The following is a 23296-nucleotide window of genomic DNA, read 5'->3' as shown; positions in this document are numbered from 1 at the left end:
CCCGGTGCAGGGCTGATCCCAGGTCCCTGAGATCATGACCTGAGCTGAAGGCAGAGGCTTTAACCCACTGAGCCACCCAGACGTCCCTCGAATTTATTTGAGACACAGCCATTAATTCGCTCGGCATCCGTGTGAGATATGTAAAGAAAATCCATTCCATCCTCAGACAAACCTAGGTTCGCCGCGGAAGTAATATGACCTACGTTCACAGAGGACACTGGCATGAGATTCATGGCTACGACTTGGGAGTTTCTTGGCTTTGTCCTCCTGCCTGGGCTTGAAATTTTATTATTATTTTCTTAATGGCTGCTTTGCTCCATCTCAACAGGGAATCAACAACCAACCATGGACCCACAGAGAAACCACCAAGGAAAGAATATCTTAGGAACCCTATCGAACAAATTGTCCTTTCCTCCATTCAGTTCATTTTTTAACTTACAAATTTTTATTTTTTATTGTATCCAGCATTTCTGGAAAGAAAGCCTCTGAATTGTAGCAGACTTCAATAAAATTCCATTTTATTGAATTTCACAGGAAAAGGAAACATGCCAAATTAACCATGAATACTTGAAATATTCATAAATATGTAACAGATAAAAATGGGGCATTTTAAAATTATTGAATTACATCTGAGTATTATCTCTGAAATAACATTAAATTCAAACCTTGAAGATGAGCCTATTTGGCCAAAGGAAAAAAGGACTAAAATCTGCACTTACAGACGGTCAGGGACTGTACAACCACGTGGTGCTAAAGGATTCAAGTTGGATCTATTGTTGTCCACCTATACTGCTAAACTTGGCAATCTTGTTTCTTATACATTTTGTTAGAAATCTAAATTGGTGCTCAAAAACGCAGCCAGGTACCGATGTAAGATGTAAATATACCCAGGATGCTTTGAATATAGCCAGTTTTGAAATTTGTATATCTAAGGAAAGTTATCATGATGTGGTGTCTTGCTACAAAATGCATTTATATTTTCTGTTAAGCTGTTTATATTTTCTGAACTGGTGTTCAGAATGACTGTAGGGTCTACATACTTCCATATCTTGGGTGACCACAGCATGGCTATTTAAGTCACAGTCACCCCAGCTATAAAAACACCACCAACATCTTGCCAACGTTGGCACTCTAGAAAGAATCTGCTTATTCATTCATTTAGAGAGTATTTATGAAGCATTGACATGCAAACCGGAACTCGTGTTGAGCCCCAGCACGTGTGCACTGGTCTCTACCCTCCCTGATTTTCCAGTCTTGTGGATTTCTCCCAACCTAGATTTAGGACTTTGATCAAAGTTTCTTATTTACTGTAGATCTCAGTATCCTTATTTCTAAAAGAAGAGAAAGACTTCTGTGGTCTCTTACTATCCCCATTTTTCAGAATTCTATTACTGGTATTTGCTAACAAGTTACTCTTCCACGGGGCGGGGGAAGGTTTTGGGAAAGGGGAAGCTGATGGGGTGCATCAGCAAACCATCCAACTTAGAGCAATAACAGGTTTAATTATAATTAGATAGACTAATACCATTGTGAAGAGCACATTTATCAGTGCTTTGTCATTTTCTTTTAAACAACAATGAAGAAATTGGTAGAAAAACACAATTACCAGGACATGAAATAAAAGTGTATAAGGCAAACGAATCCCCAGGCATCAGATTAAGAAATGTCTTCATGTATTGACTGGACAACTGAATTGCTTGAATAAGTTATGGCTTGACAGCTGTTTGGTGATTCTTCTTCCCTACAACATTATATATTAATTCATTTTGTTGGTACAGTGAATATGTATTAAATATCTACAGATTCAATGTGAAGCCACGTGCTCAAGTTTACCAAAGTCAGTATTGATTTTAATTGGCCCTATAAAACAATATTACGATGGGGAAAGTAAAATAGTCAATCTCCATTGAAATAATGTTAATCACAGAGAAAAAATATGAATAATTTGTTATCCTTGTTTGGGTTTAGTCCCAATACCACATATGAGTATTTAGAATGGTCATGTGGCAATATGCATTTAAATCACTTTTGATGTTTGACATAGTAGAAATGAAAATGTGAAAATGTTAATCATGAAAATCATAATTTGTGGAGGAAATTGGGACCAAAAGCAAAAGGCAATGGATTAAATCTTTCAGCTGTGAGTAGAATTTTTTTTAATAAAAAATCCAGCTGAATTATGTATTACCAACAATGTTAATTACCTAGAAGTCACTGAATTTGTACCTCTTATGTTCTAATGTTATGGACGATACCTTCATATTTCATTCCTAGAATTGTTGCTAGTTACCGAATGTAAAAATAATACCAAGATTATGGAAAAAAAAACAGATTACAGATTAAATATATATATTTAAACATAGTACATTATTTTTGCGTACAAGCATATCAAATGACATAGTTTTAGAAAGATAACTATATGCCCTCTTAAAACCAAGCTATGTAAATAGGCAGACTATAAAACTGACATGGTCCTAAGGAAACCCATAGAAAAGTATTTCATGATTAAAGATGAGTTTTTGAAGCAAGTTTAGAAGTAAATGTCAATTTTAATTTAGAATCACAAAATAATAGAATGGCCGTTAACTTTGCAAAGTTGATAAGTGAGCAGGAATGTTAAATTCTCCCTTTATTTATTTATTTATTTATTTTTAAATTTTTTTTTTTTTTAGGTTTTTATTTATTTGACAGACATTTCACAAGTAGGCAGAGAGGTAGGCAGAGAGAGAGAGGAGGAGGCAGGCTCCCTGCTGAGCAGAGAGCCTGATGTGAGGCTCGATCCTAGGGCCCTGGGATCAAGGCAGAGGCTTTAACCACTAAGCCACCCAGGCGCCCCTCAAATTCTCCTTTTAAAAACACACACACAGAGCCTCGTTCTGACATTGATAATGAACAGGCCAAACTGAAAATAAACTGTCAGTCACTACTCCGTACTCTTAAAAAAAATTTTTTTTTAATTTAAATTCAATTTAGTTAACATTTAGTATATTACTAGTTTCAGGGATAGAATTTAGTGATTCATCAGTTGCATGTAACACCGAGTGCTCATCACATCAAGTGCCCTCCTTAATGCCCATCACCCAATTGCCCTAGCCCTTTACCCTCCACCTCCCCATCCAACCTTTCTGTTAAGAAGAAAAAACATAAGAGGCTGAGTCAAGAAATGAGCCAAAGCTTTAAAAGACAAGCCCGGTGCACCTGGGTGGCTCAGTGTGTTAGGTGTCTGCCTTTGGCTCAGGTCATGATCCCGGTCCTGGGATCGAGCCAGGAGCCAGGCTCTCTGCTCAGCAGGGAGCCTGCTTCTCCTTCTCCCTCTGCCTCTCCCCTGCTTGTGCTCTCCTTCTCTCTCAAATAAATAAATAAAATCTTTTAAAAAATAAATTAAAATAAAGGATAAGCCCTACATTTTCCCCCAGTTTCATAGTCTGCCTATTGACATAGCAAACTGAGTGAAAATGAAGCAATGAAAAGCCCGTGAGTATTTCACTATTCACTAACCTCCATCACTTCACCTTGTAATCAGGGATCATCACACCAACCTAACCCCACCAGGGAACGGTATTTAAATTGGATAATGGACATAAAACACCTGGCTCATATTAGGGATTCAATACATTTTAGTTCTCTTCCCTTTTCCCAAAGTATAATCTGTCTTGAAGCTTATGAACTAGAATCAGTGATAGCAGGTTTATAATGATTATATAGAATAAGAGGCATCACTTAGAGGTGGAAAGAGCATTGGAGACAGAGTCAAAAGACCTAGGTTAGCTTTGACTTTGGAAAAATAGAGAAAATACCACTCTCATCTGTCTCTTTGTATTAGAAAGGCTTAAATAAGACCCCATATGTAAACATGTTTTATAAATGGTTAAGTTGTCTATAAATCTTAGTACTTAAATGACATTAAAAATAAATTAGCCTCATTGTGGTTTTGATTTGTATTTCCCTGATGCCGAGTGATATGGAGCACTTTTTCATGTGTCTGTTGGCAATCTGGATGTCTTCTTTGCAGAAATGTCTGTTCATGTCCTCTGCCCATTTCTTGATTGGATTATTTGTTCTTTGGGTGTTGAGTTTGCTAAGTTCTTTATAGATTTTGGACACTAGTCCTTTATCTGATATTTCGTTTGCAAATATCTTCTCCCATTCTGTCAGTTGTCTTTTGATTTTGTTAACTGTTTCCTTTGAGATATTACCTCACACCAGTCAGAATGGCTAAAATCAACAAGTCAGGAAATGACAGATGCTGGCGAGCATGCGGAGAAAGGGGAACCCTCCTACACTGTTGGTGGGAATGCAAGCTGGTGCAACTACTCTGGAAAACAGCGTGGAGGTTCCTCAAAATGTTGAAAATAGAACTGCCCTATGACCCAGCAATTGCACTACTGGGTATTTACCCTAAAGATACAAACGTAGTGATCCGAAGGGGCACGTGCACCCGAATGTTTATAGCAGCAATGTCCACAATAGCCAAACTGTGGAAAGAACCTAGATGTCCATCAACAGATGAATGGATCAAGAAGATGTGGTATATATACACAATGGAATACTATGCAGCCATCAAAAGAAATGAAATCTTGCCATTTGCGACAACATGGATGGAACTAGAGCGTATCATGCTTAGCGAAATAAGTCAAGCGGAGAAAGACAACTATCATATGATCTCCCTGATATGAGGAAGTGGTGATGCAACATGGGGGCTTAAGTGGGTAGGAGAAGAATCCATGAAACAAGATGGGATTTGGAGGGAGACAAACCATAAGTAACTCTTAATCTCACAAAGCAAACTGAGGGTTGCTGGGGGGAGGGGGGTTGGGAGAAGGGGGGTGGGGTTATGGACATTGGGGAGGGTATGTGCTTTAGTGAGTGCTGTGAAGTATGTAAACCTGGCGATTCACAGACCTGTACCCCTGGGGATAAAAATATATGTTTTTAAAAAATAAAAAAAATTAAAAAAAAATAAATTAGCCTCTTTGAATTAACACAAATCCTAAACATCGATGTACTCCATTGGTTTTCAAAATGTATTTATTGTTTAGGCCACAACCTGACACATTCTTAGGCCTTCAATAAATATTAGTTGAATGAACCAACAAACAAGAAAGAGTGATTTTAAAAGAAGTACACGTAAAAAAAAAAAGTAGGAATTTTTCTACATTAACTCTACCATTTTTGCCATTTTTGTCAGCTGACCTTATATTTCAATGGAAACCAATTATGTCTTAATAGATGGGAGTCAACTTTGTGGTACAAAATCTTCACAGACCATTCTGTGGAATTTCTTTGAGAAAGGAAAAAAAAGCTTGTGATCATCTTGACAAATGGGATCAGTTACTGTCATGAGAGCTTATTCTCAATGCATAATCATTTTTGCACTATCTCTAGTCCAGATGAAATAATTTTTATGTTCTTCTCTGAATTTGTTCACAAAAATATGGAACGCCCTCTTAAAATTGACCAGCTATTTCACCAAAAGGCAGCAGATATCATGACCAATAATCTGGCTTGAGGAATCAGAAAGAACTGTGTTCATTTTCTTATTATGTTATTTGGGACAAATTAAGTTAACTAAAATACTATTTATTTATTTCTAAAAATGGGTTAAGATCCATACTGCTGGATTTTTAACAAGAATGAAATGATATATTGGATATAACAGCACAGTGTAAATTCAGTATGTGGCATAATAATTAATAATAAACAGTTGGCAAATTAAATCCACTTAAAGAATAATCCTAATCCCATATATTCATCCAGAATTTTCTTACAGGAGCAGTATCCCAGCCCCATTTTCTCTTCTTAACTTATGCTCTAGGGCAACATTTCATGAACCTTTTCAACTCAGACCTACCAAGAATAGCCAGCACCATGCTGTCTTTAAGAACTTCCATGGAGCCTGAGCATACAAAGTAGATGGCCTGCAAAGCATCTCCTTGACGCAGCAGATACTCCCCCGGAGCACAGAAAGAGGTTTTGATGTGCAGAGACAGAGACCTGAGGCAGCCCCGGCTGGCACACTCAAAGAGGGACAACTGCAAGATTTCCTTGTTCAAGTGCATAGTGATGTCAGAACGCAGCTCGTCCGGAAAGTCTTTCAAAAGCTGTCAAGATGAAAGGAGAAATCAAGCTGGGGTAAGTCCGGTCTGATTGATTTACTCTGTAAGAGAAGAGGGGTGTTCTTCCCACTGTTTGACCAACCAGAGTACAGAAGGGGAAGTATATGTCTATTCAACCCTGGGGCGATTATTCAGTGACTGTGACCCTGGTTAGGTTCTACTGAAAAAATCAGCTGATAATAAGTCTGGAGAACTAGGATAAATTAATAGAAGACTCTAGAAGGAAAATATATGGCTTCTTGTGACTTGCTTCTCACAAAGACTCTCTCTCAGGACAGAAGATATGGAATTTGGATGCCCTGGTGTTTCCTCTAGCATCATGATCGTGTCAAGAGAGGAGAAACCAAATAATTGCTCAGAAGTGTGAATGACAGTGTAATTGGGGGTTGTAGCAGGTTGCTTTATTTATAGGATACTTTTCTTACAGTAGTGGTCTGGGGTATTCCTGGAAGTCCACAGATAACATAGGTGCTGGAAGACGTATGCTTTCTCACTTTGTTCGTTTTAAAGGCACCCAGTAACTTGGTTAATCTAATAATCCAACTTGACACAATTTAGTGGTTCCAAGAATTGACTGGTTCCTCCAAAGAGGGTCAATGAGAATGAAAGACCACCCAACCGACCGAAGTATAAGTCAGTGTAAACCATTGGTCCATCCAAAGTGGCATCATGAAAACATAAGCCGAAGCAGATGAAAGAAGATGGACTGAGTTTCATGAGGGACTAAAAATTGGAGATAAAGAAGTTGGTGGGTGTGTACTTCTCTTCTGAAACCTGCATTAGAGCACCTTGCTTTTACCTAAGAATATGTGCTTTCTGCCTGAAAACTTTGACATGTGAAATGAACATTACCTCATTTGAATCTATTCCATTGTTGACTGACCAGGTTGTTTGGAAATATTCGAGCATCCTCTGCTTCAGCTGCTGGGGCAGATGATGGACCCGTATGAAGTCCTTCAGATCCTTAGTTCTAGTGTGATAGAGGGACCATCTGGAATACATCCTCTGTATGATTGCCGTCACGTTTCCAAACACCAGGGCATGCATCAAAGCTAGAGAGGACAACACAGCATACATGGGAAAGAACTAGGATGGAAAATCTAAGTCTAGAATTACTGTTCATGTATCCTGAATTCAGCGGAGGATGCTTATGTGGCCATGTTGGTACAGCTGTTTTGGTATACTACTCTGTCAGAGGGCATCCCAATGCAGTCATTTGAATCCAGATGGCTTGATCGAGTAAAAACACCTTTTAAGAATACTCAATAATAGACAAAAGAGGCCCCTCTGACTCACACTTATTCTGTCAGCAGCTTTTCTGGCTATGATAAACTTTTATTTTGTACTTTTTTCATCTAAATTATTTTAAAGTTAAGTATAGTTTAATGGCCATGGGAAAATAATTTTAATATAATCTCATAAAATAAGCTATAAAGTTATAGTTCAATGGTTATCATAATAACAAATACATTTTAAAAAAACAAGTCTATTAGCGGGGTGCCTGGGTGGCTCAGTCAGTTATGTGTCTGACTCTTGATTTTGGCTCAGGTCATGATCTCAGGGTCAGGACAGCCCTAATGGGCTCTGCCCTCACCACAGTCTGCTTGTCTCTCTCCCTCCCCTCTTCCACACATCCCCCATTTGCGTGTGCATGCACACACTCAAAAATAAATAAATAAACTCTTAATAAGTCTATTAAAACCAGTTAAACTTTATTCGTCTTTCCCCTAAGTCATCACTTAAAATGAGTTTTCAGATATTAAATATAACACATTTTGATCAATAAAGGTATGGAGAAAATTGCTAGAAACGTAATTGAGGATTTTCTGAGCAAGCAGAAGCTGAGATTCCTATGGCTTTCATCACCAGCCTCGCTTCAGCTCTGTGTCATTTACATTTTAAGGGAGCTATCAGAAAATCTGAGGCTATTAAAGAAACAAATGCATTCGTAGAGAAAAACAGGTATTCTACTTAGAGTCATCTTTGCCATTCTGAGAGGAGCCAGATGGTATGTGTGTGTGTGTGTGTGTGTGTATATATATATATCTCCTGTTTTGATGAGATTTCTCAGAGAGTATTTAATCCCCACTTTCTCTCTGAGACCTCCCCTTTCTCAGAAAACCACCAAATTATAATTGGATAGAAGACTTTGTTCACAAGAACTCAAGAGTTGATGTGGTTTGGAGATGGGTCTTCTACTGGGAAAAAAGTGATTTCTAGGAATTTCCCATTGTAAGGAGTGGTCAACTACTTTAAAGTCAGAAAAGGTAGGACAAGAATTTGTACTAATTGTTAGCCAAGCAGAATCAGAATGGCCTCTGCGGACACCAGCAGAGAGTCCAAGAAGGCCTTGGACCCACCTGGGGCTGTGGCACTGTGAGAGTTGAGAGCTAGGTATAGTTACATTTACAGGCAGATCAGCTTTCAGTGATATTCAGATTTCAGCCCTGACCCCCATCCTGGACAGGATTGACAATGAGGTAAGCTCAGGGGTTTGGTGAAATCATCTATTTTAACAGCTTTTGGTTTAAAAAAAAAAGACTAAAAATTTAGTAGTTTGTCTATTAGGATCCATCAAACTGTCCCTGTACCAAAATCTCAATGTCCAATGAGATCTGTTAAAGTTTCTTAGCATCAAAATGGATACATTACTGCAAATGTGTCAATACATCACTGCATCTATCTTCCTGAATCTTCGTCCTATTTCAAGGTAGCCCCAAATAAAATTCTTTCTTTCCTCTACATTTGCCAGAAATTAGCGACCACTGGCATGCTATCTGCAATCTAATCTAACATTGGAATGAAAATTCTTTCTGGTTCTGTATCATCATTTCTCTATGGAAGATATGGTAACCACGCCTATAAAGATGGTAACCATAAAGAGGCCCTCAGCATTTTGGAAAAGTTACTAGAATGAGGTTAAACTTGGGGTGATATACAGGAGGAATATAATGTTGCAGAGAGAATATGGACTTCAGAATCAGACAGATCAGGATTCGAAACCTGATTTTGGCACTTCCTAACTGTGAACTTGGGAAGACGTATAATTCTCATGGGTGCAGTTTCCTAATGTATAAATGGGCATAGTAGTACCTTACTCACAGGGCTTTTTTGAGATCTAAGGAGTTTATATATATATATATATATATATATATATATATATATATATATATTTAAAAGTGTCCAATATTTTGTGTGAAAATCAGTGGGCACTCAATTTATGTTCATTATTCCCATGAGAGTGGAAAGCATAATTGCAAATTTTCAACACACTCAATGGCATAAAATATGGGGAAAGGACTCAGTTGATTTTCCAGTAACCTCTTAAGTATTTAAGAGTGGTTTTAGTGGAAATAACTTCTCGATGAAAGAAATTCAAAGAATATTTAATGCTGTATGCCTGCTCTATACAAACATAAGTATATATTCTCCCTAAATTTTCAAAAATCAATGTCTCCCAACAGGTGAAAACTATTCCAAGAAAACTGTATATTGCCTAATAACTTAGTGTTGAATGGCTCTTGGTATATCCATAAACATGGTATATATACACAATGGAATACTATGCAGCCATCAAAAGAAATGAAATCTTGCCATTGCGATGATGTGAATGGAACTAGAGGATATCATGCTTAGCGAAATAAGTCAATTGGAGAAAGACAACTATCATATGATCTCCCTGATATGAGGAAGTGGAGGTGCAACATGGGGGGTTTAAGGGGGTAGGAGAAGAATAAATGAAACACGATGGGATTGGTAGGGAGACAAACCATAAGTGACTCTTAATCTCACAAAACAAACTGAGGGTTGCTGGGGGGAGGGGGGTTGGGAGAGGGGGGTGCGGTTATGGACATTGGGGAGGATATGTGCTATGGTGAGTGCTGTGAAGTGTGTAAACCTGGCAATTCACAGACCTATACCCCTGGGGATAAAAATACATTATATGTTTATTAAAAAATAATAATAAATATAAATAGAGGTCCATTCTTCTGTATGTTTGTTAAAGCACAGTAGTTCTGATGTCAAGTACTTTGTTTGGAAGAAGAGACCTCTATTTAAGGTAAACACTCAGCAAAGAAAGCAAACAGTTCCGCTCCAAGTCAAAGAAATTAAACATCAGTTTCGGGCTCCCTTAATATACTTATGGGCTCAGTCTTTGGAAGCCCTACCATCTGTAAAAGTATAAAATAGTCTTTCATGGAGACTAAACTAAGGACTGAGAACAATTTTATTTCATTTATTTTAACACTGCTTTCCTTAATTATGTGTATGATTTTAACTTTGCTTTGCTTAATTATAATGTGTGTAAAGCACTTAAAGTAAGAGAAGTAATATGTTCAGATCATTTAGCATCCTAATTGTACATTATCAATAAAATGAATTACTGGATTAATTGTAGCATTCTCAGTGTTGTTGGAAAGTCCTCGTCTGCATCTGAGTCACGATAATTTCACAGTCACATTTCAGCAGAGGCAAATACTTCTCATATAAGTAGTTAAAAAATAAAACCTCCAATTCCCATAATTTTTCAGTTTTCATAGTTATTCTGCCTCTCTGTCCCGGTTATCGCTCTCACACGGGCAAAGAGTGAATAGAACTGTCAGGCCAAATCATCCCGTCTGCTATGGCAGTTTGACTCCAGAATTGCAAAATCCAGGTCACTTTGGAAGTCATCATTCACTTTTCCTTTTACTCCTTGCAAATCTGATGTATATAATTCTTAAAGTAGATACTAGGGCTGCTGCTGAGTGTGTGGGAGGCTCCTCTGCTTTGTGTAGGAATTTTGTATCAAATGCACTTTGTAAAATCTCGTCTTAACATTAGGTCTTGGGAGGAACCTCCGTAATTGGGGTCTCAGAAGAAAGTCAACAGACCTTAAATGAAAGTGCACTCTTAGAGCTTTGCCTGGCTTTCTTTTTCTTTGTCTCCTTTTTCTTCCTCTTTGTCTTCTCCTTTCCTTTCCCATTTCTCTTCCCTCCCCCGCTCTTCCCTTCCCTCTCCCCCCTTCTACCCCTCTCCACTTCTCTCTCTGAATTGCGGGCCACACTGCTCTCCTGAGGTATAACACCCTTGCTGAGTTCTTCCACCAACCATTTTGCAGGGCCTTCGTGACTGTTGGCCCCTGTTATAAAAGGAGACCAGAGCTCAGGCTTTGGGTAATCTTAGCTGCCTTCCTCCCCTTTCCCACCTACTCACTGACCTGGAATTTTCCACGCCTGCTAGAGTACACTGGGTTGTGGATAGCAGATGGCAGAGAAAACAGAATGAGAACAATTTCCTAAATGACAAATTCAAATGGCAGTGTATACATCTTTAAAAAGCCTGAATTTGTGAACACCATAGCCCATATGTGTCCAATAAAATTATGTCAGGAGAATATATTTAGGATGAGAGGACCCAAGGAAAGCCTTAACTGTTAGGAATTTCACTTTACCTTTTTTGGGACAAGAATGCCTCATTTAAACGGGACATGTCCTCAGGGATGAGTCACCTTCACTAGGAAGTTTTATCTAACCTCTTAGCCTGAGCCAACAGACCCGTCAACGGGGGCTGACTTGTTAGGTGTCCATGAGTTAGCCATTATTAAATATGATAGAAGAGCTTTTAAAGAAATGGGAAAATGTTCTAATACATTTTTGTTTCATGGCAAAATGATATGCAGAGTTAATATAAATATTGTCAAAAAGAGGGCTATAGATGTATAAAAAGACTGAAAAGACTATCTTTTGGTAATGGGATTTTATGTAATTCTAATTTTTGTGTGGATTTTTCAGTCTTTTCTAAATGTGCATTATAATAGGAAAAATTAAAATGGAAAAAGAAAGAACATCATCTGCCCAAGTTCCTATTTCCATTACTAAACTGTGAACTCCTCAAAGGAAAATATCATGTCTTAGTCATTTTTGTTTCCCCAGCATCTAGCACAGTGCCTGGCATAATGTAAGTGTGTCATAAATATTTATGGAACTGAAGTGAACCTCTGGTCATTTGATACTTTCTTTAAAAAGTTTTTTAATCCTAAGCAATTAGCTTAGAAAATGTAATATGAATAGTTCAGCCCCAAATCCATCCCTTCACCCCCACCCCACCCCCAAAGACAATCTTTTAAAATCATTTATTTCAGGTCTTGTGAATTATCACCAATATTTTAGACAACATAACTTTACTTCTATTGCTTGACTCATCATATTAAGACAAGCCTTAAAAACAACCTGACATGAAAGGCGGGAACTCACCTGTTAGCTACCCTCCCATCATCCCACACGTGGTAGTTACTATTTTTAGCTATCTATTATAATTTTACAAGGCAAAATTAAGATCAATAACACATCAAGAAAATTATGCAAGTACTAAATATACAGGTCATTGGGATTTCTTAAAGTGAATCACCCTCCCAATAAATAAACAGGATAGTACCAGCACCCCAGGTCTCCCTATGTCCCCTTCACAGACACTAACCAGCCCCATTACCAAAGTTAACAGCAGTTGTGAGTTATATTGCAATCCATAAGTTTTGCCTACTTTTAAACTTTCTCTAAACAAAGTCATACAATATGTACTTTTTGGTGTCTGGCTTCTCTGCTTAGCATTGTTAGTAAGACTCGTCCATGTGGTTGCGTGATGTGAGAGTTCATTCATTCTCATGACCGTATAAGTACTCTATTGAGTAATGGCTTCACAATGCACTTATTTATTCTCCTACTATTGGGCATTTCCAGTTTGGGAGTCTTACAATTATGCTTGTACAAGCATTTATCTGTCTCTGTCTCTCTCTCTCTATATATATATATGAGTATTCCAATTGGATAAATACTCAGAAGTAGAAGCGTTGAGTGGCAGAGTATCAGTATGTTCTGTTTTGGTAGATATCAACAAAACTTTTGTACCACGTACATCCCATCGATTGTATAGAAGTCAAGATGTTTCATATCCTCTCAGACGCTTGAGTTGTCATTGTTTTAAGAGTAGCATTCCAGTGACTATAAATGCTATCTAATTTTGATATGAATTACATGTCCTTGATGAATGATGTTGAGCACCTTTTTATATTTATATTGTCTATATGGCCTGGAAATCTGTTTGTGAAGTACTTTTTAAGGTTTCTATGAGTTTTTGGATTGTCTGCTCTTATTGATTTGTAGACAGTCGTTATATATAATAGGTAAGAGTCTTTTGTCAGGTAAATATTTGCAAATACTGTCTCCTACACTATGGCTCTCTTTATGCTCTTTAAATAATTTTTTTTTTATAAATACAAATTCTGTAGTTTAACTTATCCATTTGTGGTTAGGGCTCCAGGAGGAATTAATCTTAATGTACAGTTTTAGAAGTTGTCAAGGTTGTTTTTCAACACCCAGATATACATTTGACTCAGCAACTTTTATTGAAAGAATCATTATTCCCCCTTCACCCTGCATGTCACCTATGTCATAATAAAGTGACCATATGTGCATGGGCCTATTTCTGAACTCTTCTATTCCACATGTCTTATTAGTCTGTTCCTGAGCTAACATGTGCTTTCTTTCTCTTTCTCTTTCTTTCTTTCTTTCTTTCTTTTTTTTTTTTTATTATTTGAGAGAGAGAGAAAGGAAGAAAGTAGAGGGGAGGGACAGAAGGAGAGCTAGAATCTCAAGTATATTACCTGCTAAGCACAGAACCAAACACAGGGCTCAATCCCAGGACCCTCGATCATGACTTGAACTGAAATCAAGAGGTGGATGCTTAACTGACTGAGTCATTCAGGTGCCCCTATCATGCACTTTCTTAATTGCTGTAATGTTACAATGCATCTTGTTATCTGTAGTGCAAATCTTCCAATTTTGTTTTTCTTTACAATTGCTTTGACTAGTTTTAGCTGTTAGAAATATCTTGCCATTTTTCAAACATACACACATACCCACCAACAGACATAAACTCACATCTACTAGAATATGCATTGGCATTGCATTGAATATTCAGATTAATTTGGAAAAAACTGGTATACTTATAATATTGAGTCTTAAAACTATCACCATTGTATATACTTCCATTATTTTAGACCATTTGTAAATTTTCTCAACAATGTTTTGTAGTTTTTGGTATAGCAGAATTGTACATTTGATGTTTGATATTTTAAAAATCACTTCTTATATTTTATTTTCTAATTGTTACTAGCATCTAGAAATACTATTAATTTACGCATATTGAACTTATATCTGTCAGCTTTACAATATTTGGTCATTAATTGTAATAATTGTTTGAAACTTTTAAGGTTACTTTTTTGTGTTGGGTGTTCTCAATCCTTACATAGATTTGTCCAGGTATGCTTATTTTTTCTCACTATTTTTGCTGGATCTCTTTGATAGTTTTAATTATTCTTCCCACAAATCAGTGGTTCGCACACATTGTCATTACAGCTGCTCACATGAAAGCTTCCCCTTCCTCCCGCCTCCTCACTCAGCCAGTGAGTGCCTGTGCCCTAGATAATTATCTGGGGTTTTGGCAGTCACCTGCAACATTTAATATTGCTACTGCCTGCTTTTGTAGTAAATATTGTATCTCTGTCATTAGTAATTTCATTAGCCTTGGATGGAGATTCCTAATAAGTTATCTCATACTTGGGCGTGGGGTTATGGACATTGCAGGGGTGTGTGCTTTGGTGAGTGCTGTGGGGTGTGTGGACCTGGCGATTCACGGACCTGTACCCCTGGGGATAAAAATATATGTTTATAAAAAATAAAAAATTTAAAAAAAAGTTACCTCAGACTTGATTCTGTAGTAATATATACATAAATTTATTTATTTATTTTAAAGATTTTATTTATTTATTTGTCAGAGAGAGAGAGAGAGAGCACAAGCAGGGGGAGCAGCAGGCAGAGCAGGCAGAGGGAGAAGCAGGTTTCCTGCTGAGCAAGGAACCCCGATGCGAGACTTGATTCCAGGACCCTGGGATCATGACTTGAGCTGAAGGCAGCCACTTAACCGACCGAGCCACACAGGTGTCCCAATATATACTTAAATTAAAAAAAAAAATAGATTATTTGTGTCTATTTATAGAAATTAAGGGAATAAAATTAATTTCTAGTATATAATAAAATGGATATTTTGTAAGAGGTTTGCTAGGTCTCAGTGAATTCGGGCCTTTGAACTCACTAAACCTCTGCTGCCTTATATCTAAATTAAGGTGTTAATAACTTCTATCTCCCAGTGTTATGAGAAGTAAATGAACAAAATGTTCTATATTGTGAGTACTTATGATTCGCTCTTGAAGTTATGCTAGTTAGTTAATTAGAAAATGTTAAAATGCAGGCATCATTTCTTCTAGCCCAGGGTAATTGTCACAATAATACAGTCATTTCCTACAAACACAAATTTGAGAAGCTTTAACTAATAAATTCAGGTTACTTAGATGCCATTTGCCATTCGAAAGCAATGGTTTCCTCAGTGCTATTCAAGTCACCTAAATGCTTTAATGCCACTGACAAATGAGTACTGGTTTTGCACCAGGATAATTTGATCAACGAATATTTAATAAGTGACAAAGGAACATTATCTGATTATTTCCCCTATCTTTTGGCCCTGGGACCAGCATTGCTTTCTACTAAGAGCGAATAGCAGGGAATATTTTATGCCTTACCCATTTCTGATGCAGGACCATTCACAATATAATATGTGGATCAATAGAAAATAAAAATAATAAAAGCTCAATTATCTAGCAGGTTCTTGAAATGTCAGATCAGTAGGTTAAGCCTTGAGCACTTGAGCATTTCCTCAGATTTCCACCAGGAATAGAAGAAACATGGGCAAATATTAAATAAGTAACTGTGTGTATTGGCAAAATGCTTGTCATTTTGCTAAGCTGAAAGATGGGCAGTCAAGGAGACTGGTGATTAGAGAAGTCATAAAACTGGGCATAAAACAGCCACCACAGTGTCTGGCACATTGCAGCTCTTTAGAAACCGAGAGTTCCTGTTCTCTGCTCCCTGGGCTATTGCTGCTGTACCTCAGCCAAGAGCTGTAGCAAATCCCAGCAGTCCCAGCACGTCACTTCAGCAACTCTGCCCCAGCACTGCCTTTCCAAGAAATTCTCCCGATCCTGGCCCGTGCTTTGTCACCGCCTCTGAACTTCCCCAACTGATTTGGCACTTAGCATTTACTGCCTGCTGTTATTACAACTCTTTCCATGTCTTTCAGCCCATCTCTTCCAAACTGGATCACAAGTTTCTTGAGGGAAGGGCTGGCTGATACTTCTTTGATTTCAACATACACTGGATGAGTCATTGCTTAAAGCCCCAAATACTCATTTTGTATCTCCCACACAAGGAAGGTGGTAGGAACCATGCCCTATTATATGGTTTGAAACTCTAAGAGATAGCTGGGATTAAGGCCATTAAAAGAACATGATAAAATAGGAGAAACATATAGGGCCGAAAACACTGATAGAGCCCTAGTTTAAGAATTCTGGCCTAATGGAATCGAGTCCCGCATCGGGCTCTCTGCTCGGCAGGGAGCCTGCTTCCTCCTCCCCTGCCCTCTCTCTCTCTCTGCCTACTTGTGATCTCGCTCTGTCAAATAAATAAATAAAATCTTATTTAAAAAAAAAAAAAGAATTCTGGCCTAAGAAGAATGTATACTTGATCCAGGTAAACATTCACATCTCCTACTATTCCATGAGAGCCGTCTTATAATTCAGTAAGTTTCCGATTAGGTGTTTATAGATGGAAATAAGCATTTATTTGGCTTCAAACCTTGCCTCTTTATCTTACGGACGGTATGACATTGGGAAAGTTACTTTGTTTCTTCAAGCTTTAGATTTATCATCTGAAAAATGTTGATAAGAATGGTGTCAATCCTGTATGTTAGGAGGTTCAGAAAAGGGAAATTAAACAAAAGGTTTCAACAGAGGAAATTCACTATAGGAAACTGGTTTTCCTGGGGCTAGAGAGTTAAATGAGTAAAAAAGAGAGTATAAAGGTAACGTGGATATAATAACCGCAAGAAGGAGTTTCTGTCCTTGGAGATGGATAAACAAGGGGGAGAAGCGCACTTATCAGAACAGAGAAGCGCAAGAGGAGCCATGAGGAGTTGTAAGAAACCAGGGCTCTGACTTTGGATGCGGAGAAACTCCCAACGGATGCAGGGATCTCCAAGACCCAATGAGGGGGTTGTGGGAGTGCCTGAAGATGCTGAATGCTGGGACCACGTGCTGCTGATTGAGGTGGTCTGCCAGGGAATGTACATCAGACACATCAGAAGCAGGCAGTCTCCTGGCTCCACCTCCTGCTTCCCAGTCTTCCTCTGGCGCCCCTGGAGGCGGAAGTAACTGAAGTGGGCTGGCAAGGAAAAAGGAGGTTCGCAGGGTCCAACCCCAGCATTACAAAGCACAGCACAGAAGGTAGGTTTGGAGTTCCCAAACAATAGTATATTAGTTTGTCTGTTCGTTAAAAGGGATAGTAATAGTGCCCAACCCATAGGTTTTTCCTTTTAGATTTACTCCGGGTATTGTACTGAAGCATTTAGCACAGAGAAAGAAACAACAACAAAAAAAATTTCAAAATGTTAAATATTTATTATTGTATTGGATGTTTTCTTTGCTTTTGTTTTATTTTTAACTAAGTAATCTATCAAACATCCTTAATTTACTATATCAGTATTAATAAAATTTGATAACAGTGACCTGTTTGAGACTATAAAGTGGAGCTTCAAACATATACCTGGAATTCAGACTCAAGTAATTCACAAACACTAAGGGTAAACAGTACATTGAGAAAACTAAGTTCCTATCTTTTCAAAATCAACCATCAGGTAAATGGTTACTTCTTCATCTGTCCAGAAAATGGAATTCCTTGACATCATAAACTTTCACTGCTAATCTATATGTATATTAAAGTGTTTGTCACTGATTTTCTAACTAGTACTTTTAAACTCTTCTGATTTTAATAATATGTTTCTATTGCGTTTTAGGACTGAATAAACAGAACAGCAATAGTATGGCATATTCTCTTGGTGTGAAAGAAGAATTTCCCTTACCACCAATCAGCATGGTGCAGATGGAGAAGATCTTTTCCGCATCCGTATTAGCAGAGACATTCCCAAACCCAACGCTGGTGAGGCTGCTGAGGGTGAAGTACAGAGCGGCAATATAGGCACTTCGGATAGATGGGCCCCCTAAGGTATTGTTGCCATAGTACGGAGATTCTAGTCTCTTTCCCAACTCATGGAGCCAGCCTGCAATGGAAGAAAGAATGAGAACTTAAGCCCAAAGAGTAAAGTCGCAGTATGAGCACCTGGCGGTAATGATAAATGAACATATAGGGACATACTAATTTGCTCAGGAGAAAGAAGAGAGAAAAGTTAAAAGGAAGGTAAAGGCAAGGAATGAGATTCCATTGCTACAAAGCAAAAATATCACTTTTATGCAAGCTGTTCTGTATAAGACACAGCAGAGAAGTGGGCTTTCAAGAGCAGATGGGTAGTCAAAACTAAACTAGTTACCCTAATACTGGAGATTACCTGTATAGATAGAAACCGAGATTGCTACTATCAGTAAGAGTGTTGTTCAGCACCTTTCTCAATTGGAATTTTAAAAGACAAAAATGTCTAGTGGGTATTTTTAATTTTTTAATTTTTTTTAAACCCTACATGATGATAAATAGCAGCAACCACAAGAATATAGACTTCATACAGATGAGAAACCCTTTATTTCCATCCTGTACAACCTTGCCACATTTTATCCACTTGGGCTGACAACTAGTTGGCTTACAAATAGCTCATGTTACCTTCCTCAGGAAGTCTTCTCTGGAACCCCATCCTGCCTTTGGGGATGGAAGGGGAGATCTGCACAACTAACAGTTACTTGCAATGGAACTGGAGTGCCCCTTGCTGTTGTGTTATACTCCTCATGTATATATGAGCCCCAACTAATCAAATTAAGTGCTTTAAGTATATGCAGTTTATTGTATGTAAATTATGCTGTCATAAAGCTGTAAAAAAGCTACATTAATAAAGATGGTATTGTAATAGCAAGTATGGTATTGACAATAATAGAACAGAAACACAACACAAAGACCACTTTAAAATCCTTGCTGGGTGGCTCAGTTGGTTAAGCGGCTGCCTTTGGCTCAGGTCATGATCCCAGAGTCCTGGGATCGAGTCCCACATCGGGCTCCCTGCTTGACAGGGACCCTGCTTCTCCCTCTGCCTCTGCCTGCCTCTCTGTCTGCCTGTGCTCGCTCTCTCTCTCTCTCTAACAAATAAATAAATAATTTTTAAAAATCTTAAAAAAAAAAAATCCTTCCTTGGAAATACTTATCCTCTAAGGTTTTGTATTTCAAAATCCTATCTCTTTCACTGTATGCGTGTATGTTACAAAACACTGTGACGATTCAGCTGAACCCCTAAAGTTCATAAGACTTTTGTTAAGAGAATTATTCACTGACCATAACTTTCTTATAAACTCTTCATTTAATGGCTGCCCAGAAGAGATCAAAGTCATTACACTTTTTAAGTAGTAATAATGCTGCCATTATCAACTAAAGTTATAGATTATGGAACTGTGCTAGGTAATTAAAATGCACATTTTAAACAACTGGGAACTCCTTGAGACGGAGGAGAATTGCTTAGTGGCAAGTTATCGTGTCTTTTTCATCCTATGTCTCTAAAGAAGGGTTTCTCAACCTTTAGCTTGTCTCAGAAACATCTAGAGGGCTTGTTAAACAGAGATAGCTAAGTCCTATCCCTGGAGTTTCTGGTACAGTTCAAGAGGTTGGGGATGAAGGGCTGAGAATCTGCCTTTGTAATAGGTTCCCACATGATGCTGATGCTGCAGATGGAGGGGACCATGATTTGAAAAGCCACTACTCCGGAACAATGGTTCTCAACACTGGCCATGACTGAGAAAGCTTTTTAAAAAAGACACTGCCCAAGTGCCACCTCCACTAACTGCACCAGAATTTCTGTTGCTAAGACCAGGTACTGGCATTTTTTCAAAGGTTTCCCAGTAGAATCTAATGTGAAGATAGAACCTAGAACCACTATTCCAGAACTTATCAAAGCACTGACAGGAGTAAGTTTTAATAAATGTTACTTTAAAAAGTGAATGAATTAATGAATGTATAAATGATTCTTGCACTCTGTCACAGTATGAGACAGTATGACAACACTGACGAAATAAAACAGCACATGTGCATTTGTAAATCTGTCCTAGAATAATGAAAGTATGTTTTGATAATAGAAAATAATAACAAAATGTAAGTTAGACATTGTAAAAGGTGATGCTGTTAGTAAACTATGTCCATTTACTCTGTCTGGGTAGGCTTTGTGAAGGAATGAACTTTAGTGAGCAGACTTCCCTAGAATGTGCCACTTTGGCATGTGAATTATTTGCAATGAAGGCAATCAAGGCTTAACAGACTCAAGAAGAGCCTTTTACTTCCCTCTCAACTACCTAAAAGAATTTAGATAAGAGGCCTGTACCAAGAAGGGAGCTATTAACAGGGATAACTTTTTATATCAGAATAGCAAACATTTGTTTACCAAACATTTGCTCTTCTTATCCACCAAAGAATTGTCTTCCTTCTCTTTGCAGCCCTTTTGCGTTAGCTCAGGATGGCATAAAAACCTCAGCTGCCTGTCTTTGACCCCCTCAAGTCTACATGAGACTTCTATATGTACTAAATTAAATTGTTCTTCTGTTTGATTGTCGTTTGTCAATGTAATTATTAGGCTAGCCAAAGAACATAACAGGGAAGAAGGAAAAAATTTCCTCCCCAGCACTAGATTCAACACAGATTTAAATCTGGATTCTTCCATGTATAGGCTATAGGAATGACTAACTTCTTTGAATTTCACTTTTCTCATCTGTAAACACAAGGATACTGTCTAACTTATAGGGCTGTAGTGGATCAAATGATGTGCCACATATGAAAATGCCAACTACTGTTACTGGCAGAGGGTTAGTGTGTCATATCTCTTTTCTCTCTCTTGCTTCTCTTACTTACATTGGAATGAGAAAACTACAAAAGCCAGAAAGGCAAGAGAAAATAAGGGACCACGGGTGAACTGTAATGGAAAAGGAAGGTGGTGACCCCATCTATTCAGTAAAATTTAAGATAGGGATTAGCATTTCCTAACTAATAACAACAAAAGGGAGAGAATCCCGAAGGCAATAATTCTTAAAATTGGAAGAGTTATACACCCTTGTGTGAATCTGAAGAAAGACGTGATCCTTTTGTCTGAACAAAGTACATGTGAAGATACTTGTACCACTCTGTATTCATTTTCATTTAGCTCATGGCTTCATGAAGCCCTTTCATACATATCAGATTAAAAAGCTCTGTTTTAGCAGTTTAAGTGAGGGGGAGGAGGAAGTGATAAAGGTTGATTGGTTAAAACTTAGTTTAATCTTGTATAGAAAAGATTTGGAAATAAAGACAACTTATCTAAGAGCAATTGAAGAGATATTACAAAAGCAAATCAAATGTGTATTTAAAAAATATTACGGGTATATTTATATACTGTAAGAAGGCAGTCCAGACACAGAGGTCAAATCAGGAAGCAGAGATAACATCTGAATTTATCATCATATTCGGGTTGTTGATTTCTTAGGATAATGCCCCTGTAGGCATTAGATCCCTACATTGTCAAATATGAAAACCACAGGATTCTGAAGCACTAGTGGGTTATTTCTCATGCGTCTTCCAACTTGTGCTCTGAAAGGGATGTCATATTATTTCTGCTGGACAAGGAAGGGATTAGAGGGATTTGTCCCTTTATTCCATATTGGTCATTTCTGCTAATTACTGGGAAGCTGAAAAATATCATTTCACCCAAAGAGTAAATATTGAATGACCTAATTTTTATTTTAGTTGATGCACAGAGGAAGAAAAAAAAATCAGAAATAATAAAGCTATTCCTTCCTCTTGGGTGAATCAGCAACTCAATCAGACTATGAAGAAACATCTGGATCCATCTATTGATTTTAAATTAAGGTATTCATTTACAACAGAAGCTAGTTTTCTCACCAAAAAAAAAAAAAAAAAGCAAACAAACCAACCCAGTCAATATATTCGGTTAAAACTCCTTAATTTGAACAGAAGTAAAACACTTAAGAATTCTCTGAAACAAATCAGTGTCCATATAGGTTTATTTCTGTGATAAAGTAGGATAAAAGTTTATATTAGGACATACAGATTATGTTAGATTATATCCTCATCCAATGCATGTTCATTTACAATGTGTGAAGCTATCTCAGAAGTGATTCAGGGAGCAAAACACAGAGGAACAACAGACCTACTTTTGTTGATGTCTCTTTTCTGTCTAGCCAACTGTTCTGTCTATTTTCAGAAACATCTTGTTTTTTAAGAAAGGTTGCTACTAAACTGTGTTACAGCTGACAGAGCAAAAGCAATAATGATGATGACAAAACCTGGTAACAAGGAAAGGAGGTAACACCCACAAATCCGGGGATTGGCTCTGTGGGCTAAATAAAACTTTTTCACAGAACAGCTCGTCCAAAATGAGAGCACATGTTCACTGTAACAAGACAACATGTCACTGTACTGTACAGAAGAAACAGTTTAACCAATTTGGAAGCCAATCTTTTTTTATGCTGGAGAAACTTGTCTCTAAAGGAAGGGATGTCCTAGAACAGTCTGTCTGCTTCTGCTCAATTTTTTTTCCCCTAAAGAACATTTTGAAGGAAAAATACATATGCAACATAAAGTAAAATCTAATATACTGAATAAATTGCTCTCTCATAAAAACAAAAGATATCATAAAATAATCCTGTCATTAGTGAAATTGATTACATAAATAAAAGAGTAGATTTTTGGAATAAAGATCAATTTTGAAGCTAGAATGACTCTTAATGAACATGCCCATAAAAGCCTGAAATTTAGTATAATTTAATCCACATATTTTTCATTGCATACTTACCATGGGCCCAATATTTTGCTTAATCACATACTTTCAACTCTAAATGGGAGTTTCTAATTATTTTACTCTTTAGATTTCCTAAAATAATTTACTGACTTTTAAGATGCAAATGTGTGCACAGTTTGTAGAGGTATGACCTGCTTTATACAACATATGTATTCTTGGAATGTTTAGGTTAGCATTTGGTAATTAACAGATATTTTAGGTTTAATGAAAGGAATAGGAGCATGTTAAGGAAAGCTTATGGTGAATTTCTTTGTCATAAA

At 37.5% G+C, this 23296-nt stretch overlaps 1 protein-coding gene across 1 annotated transcript in view; it reads right to left on the bottom strand.

The window, feature by feature from the left end:
- The window catches only part of KCNH8 (potassium voltage-gated channel subfamily H member 8), a 385054-nt gene that overhangs the window by 55754 nt on the left and 306004 nt on the right, over window positions 1-23296 (bottom strand). The window contains exons 8-10 of the mRNA XM_044252531.1: window positions 18126-18323; window positions 6969-7168; window positions 5852-6101 (exon numbers count right to left, since the gene is read on the bottom strand). Coding sequence (XP_044108466.1) covers window positions 5852-6101; window positions 6969-7168; window positions 18126-18323 — 648 coding nt within the window. The remainder of the gene's footprint in view (window positions 1-5851; window positions 6102-6968; window positions 7169-18125; window positions 18324-23296) is intronic.

The sequence above is a fragment of the Neovison vison genome, chromosome 6 (genome assembly GCF_020171115.1).
Source record: "Neovison vison isolate M4711 chromosome 6, ASM_NN_V1, whole genome shotgun sequence".
Taxonomy (NCBI): Eukaryota; Metazoa; Chordata; class Mammalia; order Carnivora; family Mustelidae; genus Neogale; species Neogale vison.
Note: the sequence above shows the minus strand (reverse complement) of the source record. Positions and strands in the feature narration are given on the sequence as shown.